General features: G+C 43.8%; 1 protein-coding gene across 15 annotated transcripts in view; it reads right to left on the bottom strand.

The window, feature by feature from the left end:
- DAB1 (DAB adaptor protein 1) overlaps window positions 1-27,331 on the bottom strand; it is a 759,978-nt gene that overhangs the window by 94,194 nt on the left and 638,453 nt on the right. For all 15 annotated transcript variants that reach the window (XM_077276888.1, XM_077276893.1, XM_077276896.1 and 12 more), the window contains 2 exons: window positions 14,118-14,257; window positions 2,834-2,932 (listed from right to left, as the gene is read on the bottom strand). In XM_077276888.1, coding sequence (XP_077133003.1) covers window positions 2,834-2,932; window positions 14,118-14,257 — 239 coding nt within the window. The remainder of the gene's footprint in view (window positions 1-2,833; window positions 2,933-14,117; window positions 14,258-27,331) is intronic.

Genomic DNA, 27,331 nt, shown 5'->3' with positions numbered 1-27,331 from the left:
CCAGCGGGGGGGGGCGCACAGGGGGTGGGAGGGCGGCGGACACATAGATCTTTATTTTAAACACTATTATTCATATTTTCTCTGCAGCAAACGCTGCTGCAGGGAACATATGAATCGCGGCTTCAGCATGATGCAGAGTGGGTACCACACGCTCCGTGTGGTACCCACTCGCCATACGGGCGGCACACGTGTGCCGCACGTATGGCCTCCGTGAGTTCCCAGGCACACGGACACGGATAACTCCGGTACCGATTTGGACGTGTGGGACAGCCCTTAGAGATTTGTGCAGCTGTTATGTTTGTCTCACAGAGCACTGGATGGACTAGATACAATTGTATCTATTTATGTTTACACTTAGATTATACTTTATTTACATTAATCCAGAACAATACTACTACTAATAACAATAATAGTATCATCTCCGCAGCAGCTGCTGGATCTCCCCCCTCTCTTGCTCACTACCACCACCATCATCCATTCTCCTTCGCACTTAGATTGTATTCATTTTTAATTGTCTAAATAAATGACCTAAGCATCTGCTCCATCCATTCCCTTTGATGAGTAACCAAATCCGCTGGTTATAGCAGATTCTGCAGGACTGATAAAGTGCTATGAGCATCTCTTAATCAGGACAAACGTCTGTGTCAGGGTCCCCCCATCTGCGGGATCCAGGTGCTTACGTCCCCTCCTTACTGGGCTCCCCACTCAGATTTCTTGTAGTGGAGCAGATACAACAGGAAAGCGGAGTCCCTGGTGGTGGCTGCCACTGTAGAACCGGCTGCTCGCCTTAGATATTCTCCGCCGCACAATACATCTCTGTCTGAAATCAGCCAATTAGTCTGTCTGTTTGCTTTCCATCTGAAGGTAACTGCTTGTTTTCAATGCAAAATCAGCATAATCTTTCTCTAAACAAGTGGAAAAAAATTAATTGACCATTAACCACATGGTGGCCAGAGACTTGCAATGTAACTTTTCTACTATTGGAATGATGGTTCCTATATTATCTGTGCTAATATTTATGCTGCAACATCCATAAGGTAGAACTATCCCTTTAAGGAACAGGCAGTGAATAATGTGCGGGTATGATCTATGAAGCTCCTTTAAAGTGTATCTGTCATTTTTTAGAATACTATGCCCTGTGTGTACATGAGGAACAACACGATTTGTAGTCAGTATATGACTTGTATCCTGCATTGTTGGCCTGATTTCTCCTCTGCAGAGTTTATCTCTAATTTTCAGTTCTCTCCCAGCTAGTGGATGGAGACAAGCTGCTATGATGTCTCCCATACACTGCAGACATAAAGGATTCTTGCTCTCCTGTTTCTATGTAGCACATGGAGGACATTATTTACCAATACTGAGCAGTGTAGCTGCAAAATCAGCTCTAAATGAAACAAAGCACTTAGTAGAAAGCTGCAACAGCATGGATGATACTGACCAGTGTAGCTGTGAATTCAGCAGTGTGAGATAGAGCACTTACTAAAAAGCTGCAACAGCATGGATGATATTATGCACAGCAGTACTGAGCAGTGTAACTGTGAATCCAGCACTGTGTGAGATAAAGCACATACTAGAAAGCGGCAACAGAATGGATGATATTATATAGCAGTGTAGCTGTGAATTCAGCACTGTGTAAGAAAAAGCACCTGCTACAAAAGCTGAAATGGCATGACTATTACACAGCAGTACTGAGCAGTGTAGCTGTGAATCCAGCACTGTCTGAGTTAAAGCACTTACTAGAAAGATGCAACAGCATGGACGATATTATACAGCAGTACTGAGCAGTGTAGCTGTGAATTCAGCACAATGTGAGATAGAACACTTACTAAAAAGCTGCAACAGCATGGATGATATTATACAGCGTAGCTGTGAATTCAGCACAATGTGAGACAGAGCACTTACTAGAAAGATGCAACAGCATGGAGGATATTATACAGCAGTACTGAGCAGTGTAGCGTTGAATTCAGCACAATGTGAGATAGAGCACTTACTAAAAAGCTGCAACAGCATGGATGATATTATACAGCAGTACTGAGCAGTGTAGCTGTGAATCCAGCTCTGGCGTGGGGGGAAAACAAACTTACTAAAAAAAAACTCTGCTTCTCAACCTCTCATCTCAGAAGACTAATGTTGGCCAAACTTGCCAATTTTGGCAAAACTAGCTGCCTTTAGAATGTGTATTAGGTGTGTAGCCTATGTTCTTTTAACACATATTTTTTTGAGTGGGGAAGTTCGGACATTGAAATGTAATCAACTGCACATGTTTATGGGAATACTTGACAACTAATAAAAGTGTTTGACAGCAGCTAGAATGAAGGTTTGCTGGTAAAGTTTTTGATACACCATGATATGGTCAGAAGTGCGACCATTCAGAGTCTGCAGAAAGTTAGGTGGCCACGTCTGTAAGCTCCATAATGGTGGCCCATGGAATAAAATCATCCAAAACTTCAGCTAAGAAGACGTCTCAGGGGATGACGTATCCAGGTCAGGGCTTCTTTTTTGTTTTTTAAGGACAATGACTTTTTAAAAATAGGAAAAGGAATAATGGTTATATTCTGCTGGTCTTACTGGGAACAGGGGGAGATCACTGCAGAAGGTGACGGATCAATTGAGAAAGTGTCTCCTTCTTTCTACATTTTCCCCCCAAATTGCCTAATCCGTTTCTACAACTGTGAAAGTAGCAAAGACATGAAAGGAAAAGGCGCGGAGAGGGCAGCAAAGGGGACGGCAGAATCTATAAAGGAAGCGCTCGTGTTGCGCGCCGCCTTCCTTGGATGTATTTTCCACATTTCCGGGCGTATTATACAGTCGTGACGCTTGTGCATCTACTTACGCCGGTCTTTTCATCAAAGATTTTGATTCCTCCAAAGGAAACAGTTAAAAAGACTTTTTGTTTGTGTTCGCCTTTTGATCGAGCTCCCGCTGCTATACCCTGTCGAGAGAAGAAAAAAAAAAAAAAAGAAAGATAATCTTGGGTTAGAGGGTCGCCCCATCATTCTGCAACTGCTGGAAAAATTCATCTTAAGTGAAGACTGACAAAGCTGCCGGGTGTTCAGCCGCTTCCACGGGAGATAGTCAGTTGGCGAAACCTTCACAGTGCGGATTACAATTCTACTAAAGTCAACTAAAAAGTGGCAGAGCACAAACTAGAGGTAATCGGCCACATTCACACATTCTCCAAGGTGCGGCCTGTGCAGAGTAACTTACAGTGGCCCAATGCAGTGTAATTCATAAAACCTAAGGGCCTGCCACAACCACTAGGGGGAGCTCACTGTATACACACCACTATGTGACATCACTATACACACCACTATGTGACACCACCATACACATCACTATGTGACACCATCATACACACCACTATGTGACATCACCATACACATCACTATGTGACACCATCATACACATCACTATGTGACATCACCATACACACCACTATGTGACATCATCATACATATCACTGTGACATCACCATACACATCACTATGTGACATCATCATACACATCACTATGTGACATCATCATACACACCACTGTGTGACATCATCATACACACCACTATGTGACATCATCATACACACCACTATGTGACATCACTATACACACCACTATGTGACATCACCATACATATCACTGTGACATCACCATACACATCACTATGTGACATCACCATACATATCACTGTGACATCACCATACACATCACTATGTGACATCACCATACATATCACTATGTGACATCACTACTCACATCACTATGTGACATCACCATACACACCACTATGTGACATCACTATACACATCACTATGTGACATCACTATACACATCACTATGTGACATCACCATACACATCACTATGTGACATCACCATACACATCACTATGTGACATCACCATACACATCACTATGTGACATCATCATACACATCACTATGTGACATCACCATACACATCACTATGTGACATCATCATACACATCACTATGTGACATCACCATACACACCACTATGTGACATCACCATACACATCACTATGTGACATCACCATACACATCACTATGTGACATCACCATACACATCACTATGTGACATCATCATACACACCACTATGTGACATCACTATACACATCACTATGTGACATCATCATACACATCACTATGTGACACCATCATACACATCACTATGTGACATCACTATACACATCACTATGTGACATCATCATACACATCACTATGTGACACCATCATACACACCACTATGTGACATCACCATACACATCACTATGTGACACCATCATACACACCACTATGTGACATCACCATACACATCACTATGTGACACCATCATACACATCACTATGTGACATCATCATACACACCACTATGTGACATCACCATACACATCACTATGTGACATCATCATACACACCACTATGTGACATCACTATACACATCACTATGTGACATCATCATACACATCACTATGTGACACCATCATACACATCACTATGTGACATCACTATACACATCACTATGTGACATCACCATACACATCACTATGTGACATCATCATACACACCACTATGTGACATCACCATACACATCACTATGTGACACCATCATACACACCACTATGTGACATCACCATACACATCACTATGTGACACCATCATACACATCACTATGTGACATCATCATACACACCACTATGTGACATCACCATACACATCACTATGTGACATCATCATACACACCACTATGTGACATCACCATATACATCACTATGTGACATCATCATACACACCACTATGTGGCATCACCATACACATCACTATGTGACATCACCATACACATCACTATGTGACATCATCATACACACCACTATGTGACATCACCATACACATCACTATGTGACATCACCATACACATCACTATGTGACATCACCATACACATCACTATGTGACATCACCATACACATCACTATGTGCCATCATCATACACACCACTATGTGACATCACCATACACATCACTATGTGACATCACCATACACACCACTATGTGACATCATCATACACATCACTATGTGACATCACCATACACATCACTATGTGACATCACCATACACATCACTATGTGACATCACCATACACATCACTATGTGCCATCATCATACACACCACTATGTGACATCACCATACACACCACTATGTGACACCATCATACACACCACTATGTGACATCACCATACACATCACTATGTGACATCACCATACACACCACTATGTGACATCACCATACACATCACTATGTGACATCATCATACACATCACTATGCGACATCACTATACACACCACTATGTGGCATCACCATACACACCACTATGTGACATCACCATACACATCACTATGTGACACCATCATACACATCACTATGTGACACCATCATACACATCACTATGTGACATCACCATACACATCACTATGTGACATCACCATACACATCACTATGTGACATCATCATACACACCACTATGTGACATCACCATACACATCACTATGTGACATCACCATACACACCACTATGTGACATCACCATACACATCACTATGTGACATCACCATACACATCACTATGTGACATCACCATACACATCACTATGTGACATCATCATACACACCACTATTTGGCATCACTATACACATCACTATGTGACACCATCATACACATCACTATGTGACATCACTATACACACCACTATGTGACATCACCATACACATCACTATGTGACATCACTATACACACCACTATGTGACATCACCATACACATCACTATGTGACATCACTATACACATCACTATGTGACACCATCATACACATCACTATGTGACATCACTATACACACCACTATGTGACATCACCATACACATCACTATGTGACATCACTATACACATCACTATGTGACACCATCATACACATCACTATGTGACATCACTATACACATCACTATGTGACATCACCATACACATCACTATGTGACATCACTATACACACCACTATGTGACATCACCATACACATCACTATGTGACATCACTATACACACCACTATGTGACATCACCATACACATCACTATGTGACATCACTATACACACCACTATGTGACATCACCATACACATCACTATGTGACATCACTATACACACCACTATGTGACATCACCATACACATCACTATGTGACATCACTATACACATCACTATGTGACACCATCATACACATCACTATGTGACATCACTATACACACCACTATGTGACATCACCATACACATCACTATGTGACATCACTATACACATCACTATGTGACACCATCATACACATCACTATGTGACATCACTATACACATCACTATGTGACATCACCATACACATCACTATGTGACATCACTATACACACCACTATGTGACATCACCATACACATCACTATGTGACATCACTATACACATCACTATGTGACATCACTACTCACACCACTATGTGACATCACTATACACATCACTATGTGACATCACCATACACACCACTATGTGACATCATTGTACTCGTTGTCACAAGTATTTTCAAAATCGAGGTTGTAGGTCACCTCCTGCTAGGGAAATAATTCTTGTCAGATAAAACACAATTAATGGAGTGCTACTTGCTAACAATTGTTTCCTGGAATGTGTTTTTCCTCTCGGGTGGGACTCTCTTTGAATAGTGACATTTCTGATGATGTGTGACATGTATGAGCAGATGTTTCTTCCTCCACTTTGTTGCAGAGGTGAAGTTACATTGTATCTCTGTATCGGTTCGTGGCCTCTCTGTGATACCCGTCACCAATAAATGTCACCGCCATCCACCTCCTTTGCTTTGGGAGCTTTTTGGAAACCTCTGAGACCGATGCATTAGAGCCAGTCAAGGTTTTATGTATTCAGAGGGAAACCTTAATACGTTGTTCAGCCTTTAATAAAAAAAAGGGCAGAAATTATTAAGATTGAGCAGAAACCCTTGTGTCACACTGCTCCGGATAAAGGCTGTTATGTTTGCTTACAAGACAAGAACATTAATCTGGAAGACCTCCCGGGTCCATCATCATTTTCCCGAGCTCAGATAAACCTCTCAATTATTGGGAAGAAAAGAATCCAGCGTCTTGGAGACAAGGAAACATTTTCCTGGACGCAACGGACGGCAAATTTTATCAGCGGGTGTCAGGGTTGCATGTTGGGTAAGTGGAATTGGAGAGAATTAAAACTAATTTCTAATGTGCATATTTCCAAGGTGATAAAAGGAATTACTAATGAAAAAATAGCGTATTACTAGGGCACGAAGCGTGGTCCAAGCCAGGCTAAATATCTAGATCGTGGTCTGCAACCTGGGGCTGTGGGCATAGATGCCTTCTGCGGGGACCGGCGGGCAAGGAGGCAAATGTTTGCAAAGTTTCCATGATGTATCCACTCAGGGGCTCAGGTATCCAAGCCCAGGGCTTTAGCCAATATTCAGCCTGTACATCTGTATTGGAGTGCCCCTATCTAAAATGTCTGGAGCTTCAGTGAATAAGTCCCTGTATAAGTGATGTAGCCCCCAAGTCCTGGATTAGCAGCTCATTACTTGGTATCTGTTCTCTAGGTTCTGGTGTCCAATGATGACATTTTTCAGTTCTTGGGGTGCAGTGGTTCAGTTATGTAAACCCTTTTGTCCATTAGGGTTAATACTCCAAACTCTGGTGTCTCGTGGTTCAGTTCTCTAGTCCCTGGTGTTGTGTAGTTCAATTCTCCAGTCCCCGGTATTGTATAGTTCAGTTCTCCAGTCCCTGGTGTCGTGTCATTCAGTTCTCCAGTCCCTGGTGTCGTGTCGTTCAGTTCTCCAGTCCCTGGTGTCGTGTCGTTCAGTTCTCCAGTCCCTGGTGTCGTGTCGTTCAGTTCTCCAGTCCCTGGTGTCGTGTCGTTCAGTTCTCCAGTCCCTGGTGTCGTGTAGTTCAGTTCTCTAGTTTCTCGTGTCGTGTCATTCAGTTCTCTAGTTCCTGGTGTCGTGTCGTTCAGTTCTCCAGTCCCTGGTGTCGTGTAGTTCAGTTCTCTAGTCCCTGGTGTCGTGTAGTTCAGTTCTCCAGTCCCTGGTGTCGTGTAGTTCAGTTCTCCAGTCCCTGGTGTCGTGTAGTTCAGTTCTCCAGTCCCTGGTGTCGTGTAGTTCAGTTCTCCAGTCCCTGGTGTCGTGTAGTTCAGTTCTCCAGTCCCTGGTGTTGTGTCGTTCAGTTCTCCAGTCCCTGGTGTCGTGTCATTCAGTTCTCCAGTCCCTGGTGTTGTGTCGTTCAGTTCTCCAGTCCCTGGTGTCGTGTCATTCAGTTCTCCAGTCCCTGGTGTCGTGTAGTTCAGTTCTCCAGTCCCTGGTGTCGTGTCATTCAGTTCTCCAGTCCCTGGTGTCGTGTCGTGCAGTTCTTTAGTCCCTGGTGTCGTGTCATTCAGTTCTCCAGTCCCTGGTGTCGTGTAGTTCAGTTCTTTAGTCCCTGGTGTCGTGTAGTTCAGTTCTCTAGTTCCTGTTGTAGTGTAGTTCAGTTCTTTAGTCCCTGGTGTCGTGTAGTGCAGTTCTTTAGTTCCTGGTGTCGTGTAGTGCAGTTCTCCAGTCCCTGGTGTCGTGTAGTTCACTTCTCCAGTCCCTGGTGTTGTGTCGTTCAGTTCTCCAGTCCCTGGTGTTGTGTCGTTCAGTTCTCCAGTCCCTGGTGTCGTGTAGTTCAATTCTCCAGTCCCTGGTGTCGTGTAGTTCACTTCTCCAGTCCCTGGTGTTGTGTTGTTCAGTTCTCCAGTCCCTGTTGTAGTGTAGTTCAGTTCTTTAGTCCCTGGTGTCATGTAGTGCAGTTCTCCAGTCCCCGGTATTGTATAGTTCAGTTCTCCAGTCCCTGGTGTCGTGTAGTTCAGTTCTCTAGTTCCTGGTGTCGTGTAGTTCAGTTCTCCAGTCCCTGGTGTCGTGTAGTTCAGTTCTCCAGTCCCTGGTGTTGTGTCGTTCAGTTCTCTAGTCCCTGGTGTCGTGTAGTTCAGTTCTCCAGTCCCTGGTGTCATGTAGTTCAGTTCTCCAGTCTCTGGTGTCATGTAGTTCAGTTCTCCAGTCCCTGGTGTCATGTAGTTCAGTTCTCCAGTCTCTGGTGTCGTGTAGTTCAGTTCTCCAGTCCCTGGTGTCGTGTAGTTTAGTTCTCTAGTCCCTGGTGTCGTGTAGTTCAGTTCTCTAGTTCCTGTTGTCGTGTAGTTCAGTTCTCTAGTCCCTGGTGTCGTGTCGTGCAGTTCTTTAGTCCCTGGTGTCGTGTCATTCAGTTCTCCAGTCCCTGGTGTCGTGTAGTTCAGTTCTTTAGTCCCTGGTGTCGTGTAGTTCAGTTCTCTAGTTCCTGTTGTAGTGTAGTTCAGTTCTTTAGTCCCTGGTGTCATGTAGTTTAGTTCTCTAGTTCCTGGTGTCATGTAGTTCAGTTCTCCAGTCCCTGGTGTCGTGTAGTTCAGTTCTCTAGTCCCTGGTGTCATGTAGTTCAGTTCTCCAGTCCCTGGTGTCCTGTAGTTCAGTTCTCCAGTCCCTGGTGTCGTGTAGTTCAGTTCTCTAGTTCCTGGTGTCGTGTAGTTCAGTTCTCTAGTCCTTGGTGCTGTGTAGTTCAGTTCTCCAGTCCCTGGTGTATTGTAGTTCAGTTCTCCAGTCCCTGGTGTCGTGTAGTTCAGTTCTCCAGTCCCTGGTGTCGTGTAGTTCAGTTCTCCAGTCCCTGGTGTCGTGTAGTTCAGTTCTCCAGTCCCTGGTGTCGTGTAGTTCAGTTCTCCAGTCCCTGGTGTATTGTAGTTCAGTTCTCCGGTCCCTGGTGTCATGTAGTTCAGTTCTCTAGTCCCTGGTGTCGTGTAGTTCAGTTCTCCAGTCCCTGGTGTATTGTAGTTCAGTTCTCTAGTCCCTGGTGTCGTGTAGTTCAGTTCTCCAGTCCCTGGTGTCGTGTAGTTCAGTTCTCCAGTCCCTGGTGTATTGTAGTTCAGTTCTCTAGTCCCTGGTGTCGTGTAGTTCAGTTCTCCAGTCCCTGGTGTCGTGTAGTTCAGTTCTCCAGTCCCTGGTGTCGTGTAGTTCAGTTCTCCAGTCCCTGGTGTCGTGTAGTTCAGTTCTCCAGTCCCTGGTGTCGTGTAGTTCAGTTCTCCAGTCCCTGGTGTCGTGTAGTTCAGTTCTCCAGTCCCTGGTGTATTGTAGTTCAGTTCTCTAGTTCCTGGTGTCGTGTAGTTCAGTTCTCTAGTTCCTGGTGTCGTGTAGTTCAGTTCTCTAGTTCCTGGTGTCGTGTAGTTCAGTTCTCCAGTCTCTGGTGTCGTGTAGTTCAGTTCTCTAGTTCCTGGTGTCATGTAGTTCAGTTCTCCAGTCCCTGGTGTTGTGTAGTTCAGTTCTCCAGTCCCTGGTGTCGTGTAGTTCAGTTCTCCAGTCCCTGGTGTCGTGTAGTTCAGTTCTCTAGTTCCTGGTGTCGTGTAGTTCAGTTCTCTAGTTCCTGGTGTCGTGTAGTTCAGTTCTCCAGTCCCTGGTGTATTGTAGTTCAGTTCTCCAGTCCCTGGTGTCGTGTAGTTCAGTTCTCCAGTCCCTGGTGTATTGTAGTTCAGTTCTCCAGTCCCTGGTGTCGTGTAGTTCAGTTCTCCAGTTCCTGGTGTCGTGTAGTTCAGTTCTCCAGTCCCTGGTGTATTGTAGTTCAGTTCTCCAGTCCCTGGTGTATTGTAGTTCAGTTCTCTAGTTCCTGGTGTATTGTAGTTCAGTTCTCCAGTTCCTGGTGTCGTGTAGTTCAGTTCTCTAGTTCCTGGTGTATTGTAGTTCAGTTCTCCAGTCCCTGGTGTCGTGTAGTTCAGTTCTCCAGTCCCTGGTGTCGTGTAGTTCAGTTCTCCAGTCCCTGGTGTCGTGTAGTTCAGTTCTCCAGTCCCTGGTGTATTGTAGTTCAGTTCTCCAGTCCCTGGTGTCGTGTAGTTCAGTTCTCTAGTTCCTGGTGTCGTGTAGTTCAGTTCTCCAGTCTCTGGTGTTGTGTAGTTCAGTTCTCTAGTTCCTGGTGTCGTGTAGTTCAGTTCTCTAGTTCCTGGTGTCGTGTAGTTCAGTTCTCCAGTCCCTGGTGTATTGTAGTTCAGTTCTCCAGTCCCTGGTGTCGTGTAGTTCAGTTCTCCAGTTCCTGGTGTCGTGTAGTTCAGTTCTCCAGTCCCTGGTGTCGTGTAGTTCAGTTCTCCAGTCCCTGGTGTATTGTAGTTCAGTTCTCCAGTCCCTGGTGTCGTGTAGTTCAGTTCTCCAGTTCCTGGTGTCGTGTAGTTCAGTTCTCCAGTCCCTGGTGTCGTGTAGTTCAGTTCTCCAGTCCCTGGTGTATTGTAGTTCAGTTCTCCAGTCCCTGGTGTATTGTAGTTCAGTTCTCTAGTTCCTGGTGTATTGTAGTTCAGTTCTCCAGTTCCTGGTGTCGTGTAGTTCAGTTCTCTAGTTCCTGGTGTATTGTAGTTCAGTTCTCCAGTCCCTGGTGTCGTGTAGTTCAGTTCTCCAGTCCCTGGTGTATTGTAGTTCAGTTCTCCAGTCCCTGGTGTCGTGTAGTTCAGTTCTCCAGTCCCTGGTGTCGTGTAGTTCAGTTCTCCAGTCCCTGGTGTATTGTAGTTCAGTTCTCCAGTCCCTGGTGTCGTGTAGTTCAGTTCTCTAGTTCCTGGTGTCGTGTAGTTCAGTTCTCCAGTCTCTGGTGTTGTGTAGTTCAGTTCTCTAGTTCCTGGTGTCGTGTAGTTCAGTTCTCTAGTTCCTGGTGTCGTGTAGTTCAGTTCTCCAGTCTCTGGTGTTGTGTAGTTCAGTTCTCCAGTCTCTGGTGTTGTGTAGTTCAGTTCTCTAGTCCCTGGTGTCGTGTAGTTCAGTTCTCCAGTCCCTGGTGTCGTGTAGTTCAGTTCTCTAGTTCCTGGTGTCGTGTAGTTCAGTTCTCCAGTCTCTGGTGTCGTGTAGTTCAGTTCTCTAGTTCCTGGTGTCGTGTAGTTCAGTTCTCTAGTTCCTGGTGCATTGTAGTTCAGTTCTCCAGTCCCTGGTGTCGTGTAGTTCAGTTCTCCAGTCCCTGGTGTCGTGTAGTTCAGTTCTCCAGTCCCTGGTGTCGTGTAGTTCAGTTCTCTAGTTCCTGGTGTCATGTAGTTCAGTTCTCCAGTCCCTGGTGTCGTGTAGTTCAGTTCTCCAGTCCCTGGTGTCGTGTAGTTCAGTTCTCCAGTCCCTGGTGTCGTGTAGTTCAGTTCTCCAGTCCCTGGTGTCGTGTAGTTCAGTTCTCTAGTTCCTGGTGTATTGTAGTTCAGTTCTCCAGTCCCTGGTGTCGTGTAGTTCAGTTCTCTAGTTCCTGGTGTCGTGTAGTTCAGTTCTCCAGTCCCTGGTGTCGAGTAGTTCAGTTCTCCAGTCCCTGGTGTCGTGTAGTTCAGTTCTCCAGTCCCTGGTGTTGTGTAGTTCAGTTCTCTAGTCCCTGGTGTCCAGTAGTTTATTCTACAGTCTGTCTGGTCCAGTGTTTCAATGATTTCTTTTGTGGTGTCTAATGAATAATATTTTCAGTCCCTGGTGTCCAGTAGTTCCGTTCTCCAATCCAATTGCTCAGAGTTTTACGCCCCGGAGTGCACAGGATCATTTTTGTAAGCCCTTGCGCCAGTTATCATCTTCCATTTTGTGCCTCCTACCTCGCCACCATTCTGCATTATTGGTTTCATGTTTGTGTTTCCAAAAGACTAAGATGAGGAAAGCCAAGTAGACGCCACCATCTTGTAACAGGACAGAATGAAGGATCACTCTGCTGTAGTCTCCTTGTGAGTTTGATGGGGAATCGCCAGTCATGTCGTCTCTGTTCTTTGTGACTTTCATTGCTTCTTGTGTTTTCGGAGATGAATATTCTCTCACATGTGAGCGGCAGCTGCACTGGGAATCTCAGATAACAGCGCTCATCGCCCCTGCTTTATACAGACCATGTATTCTGGAGATTACTTGTCTTTTAATATTACTACATTTTCGGTTTTCAGCTTCTTTCGAACTGATTCCTGTTCTAAAAATAAAAAAGATTAACCCTGTGCTGCAGAGCTGCGCTCAAAGCGCATTCACTCACATTGTTCTGCAGACACGGACATCACATGTGTTCATCGGCAGATTCCAGTGGGATTTTTGGGCATCTCCCATCACATCTAACAGGGAATGGACAGATTCAACAGCGGTTTATAGATGAGCGGGCGAAATTGGAATTCGCCTGTTCGTGTGAAGTTTCCCTGGAAATTCGATTTCGGGATAAGTTATTCTTCTGACCCCAGAGCATAAGGAATCTTGATATTTTGCTATATATGTCTATTGGAGCTGATAAAGAAATGTTGGTATCGCAGTAACGGTGGCTCAGTGGTTAGCACTGTACACAGTGGCGCAGTGGTTAGCACTGTACACAGTGGCGCAGTGGTTAGCACTGTACACAGTGGCACAGTGGTTAGCACTCTGTAGTGGCTCAGTGGTTAGAACTGCATGGTGTTTCAGTGGTTAGCACTGTACACTGTGTCTCAGTGGTTTGCACTTTACATGGTGGCTCAATGGTCAGCACTCTGTAGTGGCTCAGTGGTTAGCACTGTATGGTGGCTCAGTGGTTAGCAGTGTACACGGTGGCTCAGTGGTTAGCACTGTATGGTGGCTCAGTGGTTAGCAGTGTACACGGTGGCTCAGTGGTTAGCACTGAAGCCTTGCAGCGCTGGGCTTCTGGGTTCACATCCTACCAAGGGCAACATCTGCAAGGAGTTTGTACGTTCTGCCCGTGTTTGCGTGGGTTTCCTCAAAGTTCTTTGGTTTCCTCCCAACTGGGACAGTGATGATAATGTCAGTACAGCATTGCAGCCTATGATGGCGCTATATAAGTGAGTAAAATAAATAAATGATGCGTACGATGATGTCACAATGATGGATATGATGATGTCACATAACGCACAATATTAGGTGGCTCAGTGTCACCAGGTCCATCATCTGCATAGGGTGAATGGTGTCTGTGGTTTTGGAGGAACCTCTAGGAATCAGGTGCAAACACAAGAACGTCTTGTTGCTCTGGTAGAATTTATACACATTAGTAACGACTCTAATAGGAGGATAATGATACAATACCTTGAGCTTCATCATTGAATCTTGGCATAACTTGTCTCCTCTTGCGGCTGAAACCTCATCAATCCCGATTAATTTTGCCTTGTACCGAACACCGTCCCCCTTAAACCTTTTTATTAATGTAGCTTCGCTGCGATCTTGGCCTGAAAAGACACAAGAAAAACAAAAATGTTCAAGAAGATACAAAGTTACAAAGAAGATTTCATCTCCCCCTTCCCTGGAGGTACAATAGTCCCATGAAAACAACCGCTATAGACGTATCTGACAACCAAATGGTTTCTTTTCTTTTTTCTTTTCTTTTTTTGCTCCAGGCAACAGTGGTACAGACAACAGAAAGAAAGTCGTAGTAAACAACAAGAATACTTGCCATCTGCTTCATAAGATGGGACATGCATGGCCACAATTCTGTGCAATTAAATGCATGTGTGCTGTGCTCCCATTGTATGTGACTATTACTTATCAGATTATTTTACTACTATTTGTAACTTATAACAGAGTAAAACCCGGACTTTACTATATATAGGGAGATGACGAAGGAGCCGCAACAACATCCAAAGCGAAAAGAAAACATGTGTTCTTTATTAATCCATCACAAAATGCAGGAAGATAGAAACGTTTTCACCTCGACCTCAATACAATTTACTGTTTAAAGGACTAGAGACATCACTGAGACTGTAGCCTATCCATTCACTAGAGAGCAGTGACATCACTGAGAATGCAGCCTATCCATTCACTAGAGAGCAGTGACATCACTGAGAATGCAGCCTATCCATCACTAGAGAGCGGTGACATCACTGAGAATGCAGCCTATCCATCACTAGAGAGCGGTGACATCACTGAGAATGCAGCCTATCCATCACTAGAGAGCGGTGACATCACTGAGAATGCAGCCAATCCATCACTAGAGAGCGGTGACATTACTGAGACTTATGCTCCATTCACACTTCTGATCTTTCTGTACACGTTCTACCCTTTTTTTTAGCTCACATACTTTTTATAATCTATGGATCTTTTCACACACCCATTTTTGTTTTTCGGGCAATTGGTGAACAAAGTGTGAACCAAATTTATAGGGCACCGAGTTGATCAGTGATGTAACGTGCAGCACATGATGCCACCTGGACTGCGTCTGTGGATTTGGATAATTTACTTTACTGTCATTTTCCAGAGTTGGTTAGAATTATTCTTTAATCAATTAATTAGTAATGTATTTATTTTGGTGCCAAATACCCAGATTGCTCTTTCTATGCTGCTCTGTGCCTGTATGGAAACACTGCATGGCTATAAAACAGTAACTGGAGTAAACTGCGGCTTATTCCCAATGTCGGTCCGTCACCTCATTTGGCCCTAATTATAATCTCTAAATAATACAGAATAAATAAAGAGAGAGTTTCCCATTACCTGCGGCAATAAACCTGCAGTGTTCGCTGAAATTACTGTCCAGTCCTTATGTTCCCCGAGTCCTCGGGCAATTTTTTTACATATAAGAAATTATCTGCAGAGCCTGCAATGCCTGTAACGTGGCCCTGAAGTCCGTGCTGCTCAGTATTGTGTATCTAATATGGTACCATAAGCCGAGGAGCTTCTGGTCCGCAGTGATGTGTGATGCTGCAGTCTGGAGCCGCACGGGTCGCATCATAGACTGAGCCAGTTCTGTAGATTGACGTGTTTGTGACACATGTCGGAGCGCCACCTGTGGCTGTGGGATGCCTCGCGCTCGCTGAGTGTACTGCACATTCAGCATCGGGATGTGCTTGGAGTTGCTGACTTGGCAGAGATTTTGCATAAAGTGCCTGAGAGGCTACGTGACATTTTAAGAAAATCCCTAACTGCGGGCAAGACCTGAAATATTACCAAAGACATCATGGTGTCCAGAATTTCCACTGTCGCATTACCACGTGTTCGCGTTATCACAAAATGACTAAGCTTTGTACCATCTACTGTAACAACCAAGCTTCTCTACCATAGCTGTAACCACCAAGCATCTATTTCATGGATTGTAACCACCAAGCTTCTATTCAATGGATTGTAACCACTAAGCTTCAATGTCATGGACTGTAACCACCAAGCTTCTATGCCATGGATTGTAACCACTAAGCTTCAATGTCATGGACTGTAACCACCAAGCTTCTATGCCATGGATTGTAACCACTAAGCATCTATTCCATGGATTGTAACCACCAAGCTTCTTTGCCATGGACTGTAACCACCAAGCATCTATTCCATGGATTCTAACCACAAAGCTTATATGCCATGGATTGTAACCACCAAGCATCTATTTCATGGATTGTAATCATCACTAAGCATCTATTCTGTGGATTGTAACCACCAAGCATCTACTTCATGGATTGTAACCACCAAGCTTCTTTGCCATGGATTGTAACCACCAAGCATTAATTCCATGGATTGTAACCACCAAGCATCTATTACATGGATTGTAACCACTAAGCTTCAATGCCATGGACTGTAACCACCAAGCTTCTATGCCATGGATTGTAACCACCAAGCATCTATTCCATGGATTGTAACCACCAAGCATCTATTACATGGATTGTAACCACTAAGCTTCTATGCCATGGACTGTAACCACCAAGCTTCTATGCCATGGATTGTAACCACCAAGCATCTATTCCATGGATTATAACCACCAAGTTTCTTTGCCATGGATTGTAACCACCAAGAATTTATTCCATGGATTGTAACCACAAAGCTTATATGCCATGGACTGTAACCACCAATCACCTATTCCATGGATTGTAACCACCAAGCATTTATTCCATGGATTGTAACCACCAAGCATCTATTCCATGGATTGTAACCACTAAGCATCTATTCTGTGGATTGTAACCACCAAGCTTGTTTGCCATGGATTGTAACCACCGAGCAGTTATTCCATGGATTGTAACCACCAAGCATCTATTCAATGGATTGTAACCACCAAGCAACTATTCCATGGATTGTAACCACTAAGCTTCAATATCATGGACTGTAACCACCAAGCTTCTATGCCATGGATGGTAACTACTAAGCATCTATTCCATGGATTGTAACCACCAAGCTTCTTTGCCATGGATTGTAACCACCAAGCATCTACTCCATGGATTGTAACCACCAAGCTTCTTTGCCATGGATTGTACCCACCAAGCATTTATTCCATGGATTGTAACCACCAAGCATTTATTCCATGGATTGTAACCACCAAGCATCTATTCCATGGATTGTAACCACCAATCATCTATTCCATGGATTGTAACCACCAAGCTTCCATGCCATGGACGGTAACCACCAAGCTTCTGAGTCAATGCTGTAAATGCCAAGCTATATGTCCGTTCTGGAATTATTTGCTTGGTCACGTTAGTTACTGTGCTATTTTCTTGTGGAGTACATCCAGTGCCATCAAGGGCAATTCCAACCAAATTATGGAATCATGCCAAGGCCCCGGGTCATTACAGCACAAAATCCCAGAAACAAGGTGGCCAATAAACCTATAAGTCTAGGGGTCACAAACTTTTTTGAGCTCTGTTTGCTTTACTGATGTCTAATTGTCTGCGAGAGTCCAAACTGCTGAGCCAACCGAAAAAAGCAAATTGGCTCTTGAATGGTAAAATGATCTCCTAAAATATACAATGTTTTGTCCAACTTCCCAAGAAGCCAGTAATGGGATTCAGTAAAAAGGTGGAATATCCCCATTCTTAACCCACAAGGGGTCATCTAGGACTACATTATTTTAATATTATGAGCCAAAAAAATAACAAAGCAGTGTTTAGCAACTAACCGCTTCTTCTATCCGGCAGCGGCTCAGAGCAGTCACCGATGGCTCCTGCCGGCAATTCAGCTGCTCAACTTCTTCAACTCAGCTCTGTCGATGGGCATCACTGCTAACATCATGCTGATTGACAGCTGGCGTTTAAGCAGCGAGGAGCCGGCTGTGAAGCAGCATGATTTTGACGGTCAAGAGATTAGGGTGGAAAAGCAGCCGCTGCTCTGTCAGCGTGACGTCAGTGGAAGCAGCAGAATCTCTGACAGGAGCGGCCAACAACTTTTCTGTGCTGGCAGAGATCGGCACTGGGCACAACAGGCAGGTAGTTAACAACTATGAATCTGTTGTTTCCTAGGCCCATAGTAAAAAAAACAACATAACCATGGATAATCCCTTTAAAGGAGTTGTTCCAAAATGGTTCTTTATTGTTCCAACTTGTTTCTGGTTCCAACCTGACGCCTATCTCAAGGTAAAAGAAAACGAGTAAACAATTTTTTCATTTGCTAAGAGAGTCATCCTCTCTGGAGGACCTGACCTATTCTGCATCGCACTCATTGATATCTCATTGATATAAATGGATACTGTGTAATGCATAATTTCTCCACTAGAGGCACTGTGGGTAAATTACACACTTTCAAATCCTCTACAAATTATAACTGATCAGATGATCAGATGAGTGAAAATTAATTCAAGGTTACTGCAGCCCCGCCACCACCATATTTCTAATATTAGTGAATACCAATGTAATTTTTTAAGGGTTTGACCTGTAGAAATATCAAAAAAATGAAATGCCGGTACGTCTTAGTTTTCGCGGTTCATTGAGAATCCCGGAGCTTAGAGGAATCATACGACACGAAGATTTCATTACTTTTGTTAGATTTTTCACATTTCCTCCATATACAACGTTGCATTTAAATTGCTGCAGTAATAAAAACAGATTTTCGAGTTTGCGGAGATGGGCAGGGTGCAGGCATTTATCAGGCTTCCAGAAGCCACCTCTTGGTGGCAACGGCCTATTTATGGAAATATTTCTTTTTTTTTCTTTTCACATTAAGAAATAAACGTTGTTATATGGGGGGGGGGGGGGTCAGAGGAAGTTTCCATAGTTACAAGGCAGCTATTCTAAGGTATTGGCAGCGCTGCGCACTGTGCAAAGCTGTCTTATTCAAACGTGTTATTACTGCAGAAAGAAAGCCACCGTGAAAAAGCAACTGGCTCCCAGAGAGGAGAAAAGAATGAAAGAAATTCCTAACAAGTAAATAGATGTAAAACACAAAAAACTTAGTTAACGGCCGATCATGTGCTTGTCCGTTAAAGGGAAAGGCAGCCAATAATTAGTAGTGTGCCCACCACAAAGGCAGACCACAAAATAAGGTCTAGAACTTAAAAGTCTGTATGTTTCGGGGTTTGTACCAGACAGTTAGTTTCCGGAGCTAAACGTCACACACAGACTTCTCCCGAAATTCCGTTGCAAAGTTTGGAGTTCCAGGAATAGTCCGCTGCAAAGTTCAGAGTTCCAGGAAAAGTCCGTTGCAAAGTTTGGAGTTTCAGGAAAAGTCCGTTGCAATGTTCAGAGTTCCAGGAAAAGTCCGTTACAAAGTTCGGAGTTCCAGGAATAGTCCGCTGCAAAGTTCGGAGTTCCAGGAAAAGTCTGTTTCAAAGTTCAGAGTTCCAGGAAAAGTCCGTTGAAAAAAGTTCAGAGTTCCAGGAAAAGTCCATTGCAAAGTTCAGAGTTCCAGGAAAAGTCCGTTGCAAAGTTTGGAGATCCAGGAAAAGTCTGTTGCAAAGTTTGGAGTTCAAGGAAAAGTCTGTTGCAAAGTTCAGAGTTCCGGGGAAAGAGATTTTTTTTTTCCAGATCTGAAGTTCGGTCTCCTTTTTTCAATGGGTTTCAGGTTCTGGTTCACCTTTGGGTACAGTTCTAGTACAGGAACCAAACTTTGGACTAAAGTTCTGGTCGGATCTCAGAACCCGAATATCCACAGGGCCGCTCATAGAGTATGTTGTCAGCGTCCGGGGCAGTGCAAGTATTTTGTGACCCCCTTAGGCTACTTTCACACTAGCATCGGGCTCGGCCCGTCGCAGTGCGTCGGGCCGAGGTTACCGACGCTAGCGTTGTATACGCCGCACAACGGGGGCAGCGGATGCATTTTTCCAGCGCATCCGCTGCCCCATTGTGAGGTGCGGAGAAGTGCGGGGAGGTGGGGGCGGAGTTCCGGCCACGCATGCGCGGTCGGAAAAAGCGGACCGTCGGCGGCAAAAAACGTTACATGTAGCGTTTTTTTGTGCCGATGGTCCGCCACAACACGGCGCAACCGTCGCACGACGGTTGTGACGTGTGTCAATCCGTCGCAATACGTCGCTTAATGTTAGTCTATTTTGGAAAAAACGCATCCTGCAAGCACTTTTGCAGGATGTGTTTTTTCGGCCAAACGACGCATTGCGACGGAGGACAAAAAACGCTAGTGTGAAAGTAGCCTGAACCTGACCCCACCTAACACTTCCACCAGTCCAGTACTGAACCTCTTATTCCCCAAGTGCATGTATTGTATTTTAAGAAAATTATAGCTTACACTTTGATATTTTTGTTTGTTTTATTTCAGCTTTTTTGTTGTATTCTGACATAAAATTTTAACAAATATTATACATTGTTAGATATATATATTTTACTTTCTTATTATTTTGTTACATTTTTATTTAATTATCTTATTAATCTAGCCCTAAACATAACCCTAATAAGCCCTAACGCTAAAAAGGACCTTTCACCAATTTTTTTCAGCTTTTTGTTGAATTCCGACATAAAATTTAAGAAATTAACATGTTATGCATTGTTCTAATTTATATATGTATATATATTTTACATTCTTATTCTTTCTCACATTTTTATTTAATTATTTTATTACTCTAGCCCTAAACCTAACCCTAATTAAAAAGGACGTTTCACCAATTTTTTAAACTTTAACTCAACACACCATGCAATTAATAGCTGCAAAGTGGAAGGAAACAATATTTTTTTCTCTCTTATTTCGTCTCTCGTTGTGGAGATATTAGCAATCAAAGTATTTGGCACCTAACCTAATGAGTTGACTTTTTTTTTACTCTCAAGTGGGTTGTATCACACAGTTTTCACTAGGGGCGTGTACTTCTTCTCTTTGTATGAAGCTAATATATCACATATGGGGTGTATCTAGATATGATACCCCTAAGGTTCTCAGAACGCAACACCTAAATCAGCCAGGAGACCTATTACTGTACTATACAACCTAAAACATAGCTTTTAATAAATAATGTTTAAAATATGGAATGGATAATAACAATAAAGTGCAAAAAAGTGCTCATGTGACCTGTGCCAGATTAAAAATTGGTTTTATCTCACCCAATGGTCCTATTTCTTTTTTCCTTTTTTCCGGGAGCATCCAACAGTATTTTCGGGGGAGGGGGGAAGTAATGTGTTTCTATACTGCCCCAGTCGTGCCCCTGTATAGCTCCCGCCCTGACAAGGGCAGTCCCCAAGTCAGTCTAAAGTTTTGTGCCCACCAAAATAATGTACCCTTCCCTACGCGTTTCCTCTCCCATAGGGGAGAATCATCAAGGGAACTAAAAAAATATATATGTGGGATATTCCTATCAAGAGAGAGTCCCTGCATCCGCAGGTAACTCCCGTGTCCAGAGTTCCCAGTAGTGGGATCAGACCTGTAGTGGGGTGAGCTGCGGGGCCCAATACTTCCACTTAAATAGGTTATCATGTGGACTCGGCGTCCTACCTCACTTCCGGTTACCCTTATGCTTCCCTAGCGCCATTATCATTTCCCACGGTCAAGGCAATGTACACACAAATCACCTTCCCCTTTATTGTTATTATCCATTCCATATTTTAAACATTATTTATTAAAAGCTATGTTTTAGGTTGTATAGTACAGTAATAGGTCTCCTGGCTGATTTAGGTGTTGCGTTCTGAGAACCTTAGGGGTATCATATCTAGATACACCCCATATGTGATATATTGGTATTGGTTTCACTGTTATGGCTGGGTTCTTGTCGACAGGACCGGATACTGACTCATGGCTTACAGAAGCCAGGGACATATTCTCTGAGAAAACTTTCGCTCAGAAAAAATATACTCCAACATATACAACAGCGTTTAAGGATCTTAATAAATTGTATAAGGAACATACAAGCTCATGGTGGGAGATTCAGAGCTTGGAAACGTACTTAAAGAATAATATAGTTCCTAGGGGGTTACGAATCACTCTATTGCCAGCTCCTCGTTGCCGGAGTTCCCAACTTATGAGCTGTTGGGAAAAAGAGGCAACAAATAGCTCTCTTAGATTCATGAACCTACTGGTGAATGAGGAAAAAACCAGCTTTGAAAAATTAAATACAAAACTTAAAGAGCAAATTGAAATTGTCAAAAAGTTCAAGGACGAGAGTGATTTTAGTATCAAAGAAACCCAGTTACAAAATTCTATTGAGAAGTTCCAGTACAAATTAAAGGAGAGAAAACATAAACAGTACTTAAGGGACCTCCAGGACTTTAAGGACAATAAGATATATCAGGTCCTTGGGGATCGGTTGGATAGGGGTGAAAGAGAGACGGATCTCTCCTCAACCGAAACCGACCCCTCTGATACGGAGGGCAGACAGAGAAATACACGAGGCCGACAGAGAGGAAGGAATAGAGGTTACTCTAGAGGGGGTGGTTATCATATGTCTACAAGACCAGGTTTTTTAGACAGTACGTACTCCTTCAGGAGCAGGAATACCCTTCACAGGGATTAGAACTACAGGTGGTAAACCTCTCAGAGAAAATTCTAAGTGAACCCGAGATGACGGTACTAAGTAAGGGGTTGTCCTTCATCCCCACGAGTGATTTCTCCACTTTTGATTGTGTCAAAGACGTTAATTTGTTTATAAGGAAATTGAGATGGCATAAATTTTTTAAACAACAAAATAAAAAAACATGTGCTAATCTGAACATCCCAGTAGATATACTTGAGGACGTTCAGCTTCTGGCCAATCTGGATCAGGTCCCCTCTTCTGTAAGTGGATATGGCCCCTTTTCATCTTTAAAAGAAAAAAGCACTAAAATGCCGCCAGTAGGCAGTGATGTCTCGGCCATTGATGTATTTCTCAAATTGACCACTGAGGAGATTAAAGGGAGGGAAATAGCACATGGTAGGCATAATCTAACAAAAATCGAAGTGGAGGCACTTCGGACGTTGGAAGAGGATACCTCTATAATTGTCAAACCCTCTGACAAAGGGGGAAACATAGTCATCATGACTGTAGAGGGATATAGAAACATGTGCCTGTCTCTTTTGGACGATCAAACAACATACACGAGAGTAAGTAACAATCCAATAGAGGCCACAAAAAGAGAATTGAAAAATATATTTGATGAAGCTAGAAGTAACAAACTAATCAGCGGAGAGGAGTACTCCTATCTACTCCCCACACATCCAGTAATTGCGACCTTTTATGCACTGCCGAAAGTGCATAAGGGGACGTGTCCCCTCAAAGGGAGACCGATTGTATCAGGTATCGGTAGTGTGGGGCACCATGTGGGTGTATATTTAGATGAGATACTTCGGCCTTTTGTGAGCTCTTTACCGTCGTATATTAGAGACACAAGTGATCTTTTAAACAAACTGAATGATATTCACATTGAACCTGGGGTACATCTAGCCAGCATTGATATTGAGTCCCTGTACTCATCCATTCCACACAAGTTTGGTATCGCAGGAGTTAAGCATTTTTTGGCAACCAGGGGATGTCAATATACCCCACACAATGATTTGATTATTTCTCTCCTCCAGTTTGTACTAAACAGAAATTATTTCAGTTTTGATGGCAAGGTCCTCCACCAGCTCAGGGGCACGGCCATGGGGAATCCATGTGCGCCGAGTTATGCCAACTTGTTCCTGGGCTGGTGGGAGGACACCGTCGTCTTTTCGGATGAATATATATACCTGACCAATCACATTGATTTGTGGGTCAGATTTATCGACGACGTGTTCATCCTATGGCGGGGGACTGTAGTGGAGTTCCGGGAATTCATCAATTTACTGAATTTAAATGAAATGAACCTGAGAGTGACATACGAAATTGATCCCAGAGAGCTAGCGTTTTTGGACGTGTTGATAACAAAATCTGATAGGGGGGATACCCTGGAAACCACCATTTTTCGCAAACCCACCTCTACAAATTCATTATTAAGGTGGGAAAGCCACCATCCTTACGCTTTGAAAAAGGGAATACCTAAAGGACAATATTTGAGGCTTAAAAGAAATTGCTCAAATAATAAAGATTTTAAAATCAAGGCGGATGATCTTCGCCAGAGATTTCTGACAAAGGGTTATCCTGATAGGATACTCAGAGAAGCCTTCAAAAATGCCAACCAAAAGGAGAGGAGAGAATTAATGATACCAAAAAGTAAAGATGAGGAATTAGAGGGTAAGGCAAGACTTATATGTACCTATGATAACGGGGCCCCAATGGTGAGAGAAGTCATTGAAAAGTACTGGGGCATACTCCAAATGGACGAGGACATCAAAGATTTTGTGGGGGAAAGACCGCAGATCACCTATAGGAAGAGTAAAACAATAGGTGATCGCTTGGTGCATAGTCATTTTGTGACGCACACGACGGACAGTATGTGGTTACCAAGTAGAGTACAAGGAAGCTATAGATGTGGCAACTGTGTAGCCTGTGAGCATATATCGGTATGTAAGAGGTTCGAGGGCCCGGATAGGTCTTTTGAGATCAGAGATTTCATTAATTGCAAAACTAAGGGCATTGTCTATTACATCACGTGCAGCTGCGGTATGGGCTACGTTGGAAAAACCATTAGAGAATTCAGGAGGAGAATAGGTGAACATATGAGGGATATTCGTAATAAGAGGGATACACCTATTGCCCGACATGTAAATGGAACACATAATGGGGACCCGAAGGTTATACAGTTTAGAGGAATTGAAAAGGTAAAACGGCCAAGGAGAGGGGGTGACTTTGATAGGTTCTTGCTACAAAGGGAAGCGAGATGGATTTTTCGCTTGGATACCTGTCAACCCCGAGGCTTGAATGAGCAACTGAGTTATAAGTGCTTCTTATGAACGCCTTTTCTCCCCTAGTTTCCTTTCCTAACTCATTCTCTTTGTCAATCAATTATAATCTTGAACTCCTCTTTTCCCTCCTGTTTTCCCCTTCTCCTTTCTATTTGTATATGGATTGCTATAAACAATCATTTACCTCTGCCTGCTCGAGTAGGGGTCTTTGTTTGTGTTTTCTGTTCTCTTGTTTTGGCTCCAATTGACCCTGGGTGGCAATTGGGGGTTATATTTTCGGAGGAAAGAATAAATGTTGGAGGTAGAGTTTCTGGTCCTTTGAGAGGTATCCTGGCCAAAAAAACAGTGTGTAATTGGTCTATTATGACCTTGGAACAAATAGTGGCCATTGCTACATTTGTAATATCGGTCTCTGGCTCACATTATGTGTAGTTTGAAACGGAGATTTTCTTGTAAATTTCATATATGGATAATAGCAAATGGGGACCCTCTTCCACGATATTTTATATACCCATTGCAGTGAAAATAAGATGAGACCATTATCTGCCTTAGGTGATATAGGACTACATATAGTTATGGACGACTTGGTATGTCGTTTAGAAAAACTGGTGTAAATACGGCAATAGAAAAACCAATATGAGTGGGGAAGTTACCCCCCCCCCCTCCTCTCCCTTCCCTCCCCCCGTCCCCCTTCTCCCTTTCTCTCCCTCCCCTCCCCCTTGTAATGTCGGCAGCCACAGAGAATATACCGTGAAGCGGGGTTACCCACATTTGGTGTGCACGTCATAATTTGGCCCGTTCGCATGCGCACTAGATGTGAATGAGTGGGACGCATATAGCGTATAGCGTGCACAAATAACATAGGGAGAATGATTGGTAAAAACAGACGCGTGCGCAGAAGGAGAGCGCTGTAGCGTCAGGAGAAGGAGAAATAGACGCGTGCGCAGAAGGAGAGCGCTGCAGCGTCGGGGGAAGGAGAAAAGTAGTACACAGTTCTCGCCGCTTTGGACATCAGCGGTGAGATATAGGGGAACGGAAGTACCGTGTGTACAGACGCCCGGAATGAACCGGAAGGATAAAAGTATACCGGTATGGGGCAAGCGATGAAGGTGGGGAAGTAAGTACAGCGTGACACACCCCCCAAATAGGGGGAAGTAGATTTGTGTGTACATTGCCTTGACCGTGGGAAATGATAATGGCGCTAGGGAAGCATAAGGGTAACCGGAAGTGAGGTAGGACGCCGAGTCCACATGATAACCTATTTAAGTGGAAGTATTGGGCCCGGCAGCTCACCCCACTACAGGTCTGATCCCACTACTGGGAACTCTGGACACGGGAGTTACCTGCGGATGCAGGGACTCTCTCTTGATAGGAATATCCCACATATATATTTTTTTAGTTCCCCTGATGATTCTCCCCTATGGGAGAGGAAACGCGTAGGGAAGGGTACATTATTTTGGTGGGCACAAAACTTTAGACTGACTTGGGGACTGCCCTTGTCAGGGCGGGAGCTATACAGGGGCACGACTGGGGCAGTATAGAAACACATTACTTCCCCCCTCCCCCGAAAATACTGTTGGATGCTCCCGGAAAAAAGGAAAAAAGAAATAGGACCATTGGGTGAGATAAAACCAATTTTTAATCTGGCACAGGTCACATGAGCACTTTTTTGCACTTTATTGTTATTATCCATTCCATATTTTAAACATTATTTATTAAAAGCTATGTTTTAGGTTGTATAGTACAGTAATAGGTCTCCTGGCTGATTTAAGTAGTTGTATGAAGCTAACCAATCATTATTAGTTGCTGCTGTGCTCTGCATAGGCAGCCACTGAGACTGAAAAGTCTAATTGTAGAGAGAACTTTGTCATCTTCCCGGCCCCTGAGCTGACAGTCGCTGAGCCTGGAAAACACCCCAAAAGTAGCCTCCAAGAAGTGGTTTGATGCAATGAAATCCTGGATGATTTGAAGGTAGGGAAGGACTGAGGAACAAAATTTTGCATTTGTGCTTCCCATGGCCTCACTGGCTGACCCAATACTATAAGTTTTACTATCACCTGGTATCTGCACCTGATACATTTATGCAGATCATTACTGCACAGGCTTAGGGCTCGTGCACATGGCCATATTTTAGGTCTGAGTGCAATCTGACAAATTATCGGATCACACCTGGACCAATGTTATTGTCATGTATTGACTAGGAAAGGTGGGTGTGCCTACCTGATCCATCAAACTTGGGGTGCCCCAGTCTATCCCTGTCCCCCAGATTACCCCGGAAGGTGGAGACGCCGGGGTCACTTATCTTGCTATGCTTCTATCTCAAACTGTATCTGTTCCCTTCCCCACTCAGGGAGGTATAAGGCTGAAGTGTATAGGATTACACTAACCAGACAGAC

Source organism: Ranitomeya variabilis, chromosome 8 (genome assembly GCF_051348905.1).
Source record: "Ranitomeya variabilis isolate aRanVar5 chromosome 8, aRanVar5.hap1, whole genome shotgun sequence".
Classification (NCBI taxonomy): Eukaryota; Metazoa; Chordata; class Amphibia; order Anura; family Dendrobatidae; genus Ranitomeya; species Ranitomeya variabilis.
Note: the sequence above shows the minus strand (reverse complement) of the source record. Positions and strands in the feature narration are given on the sequence as shown.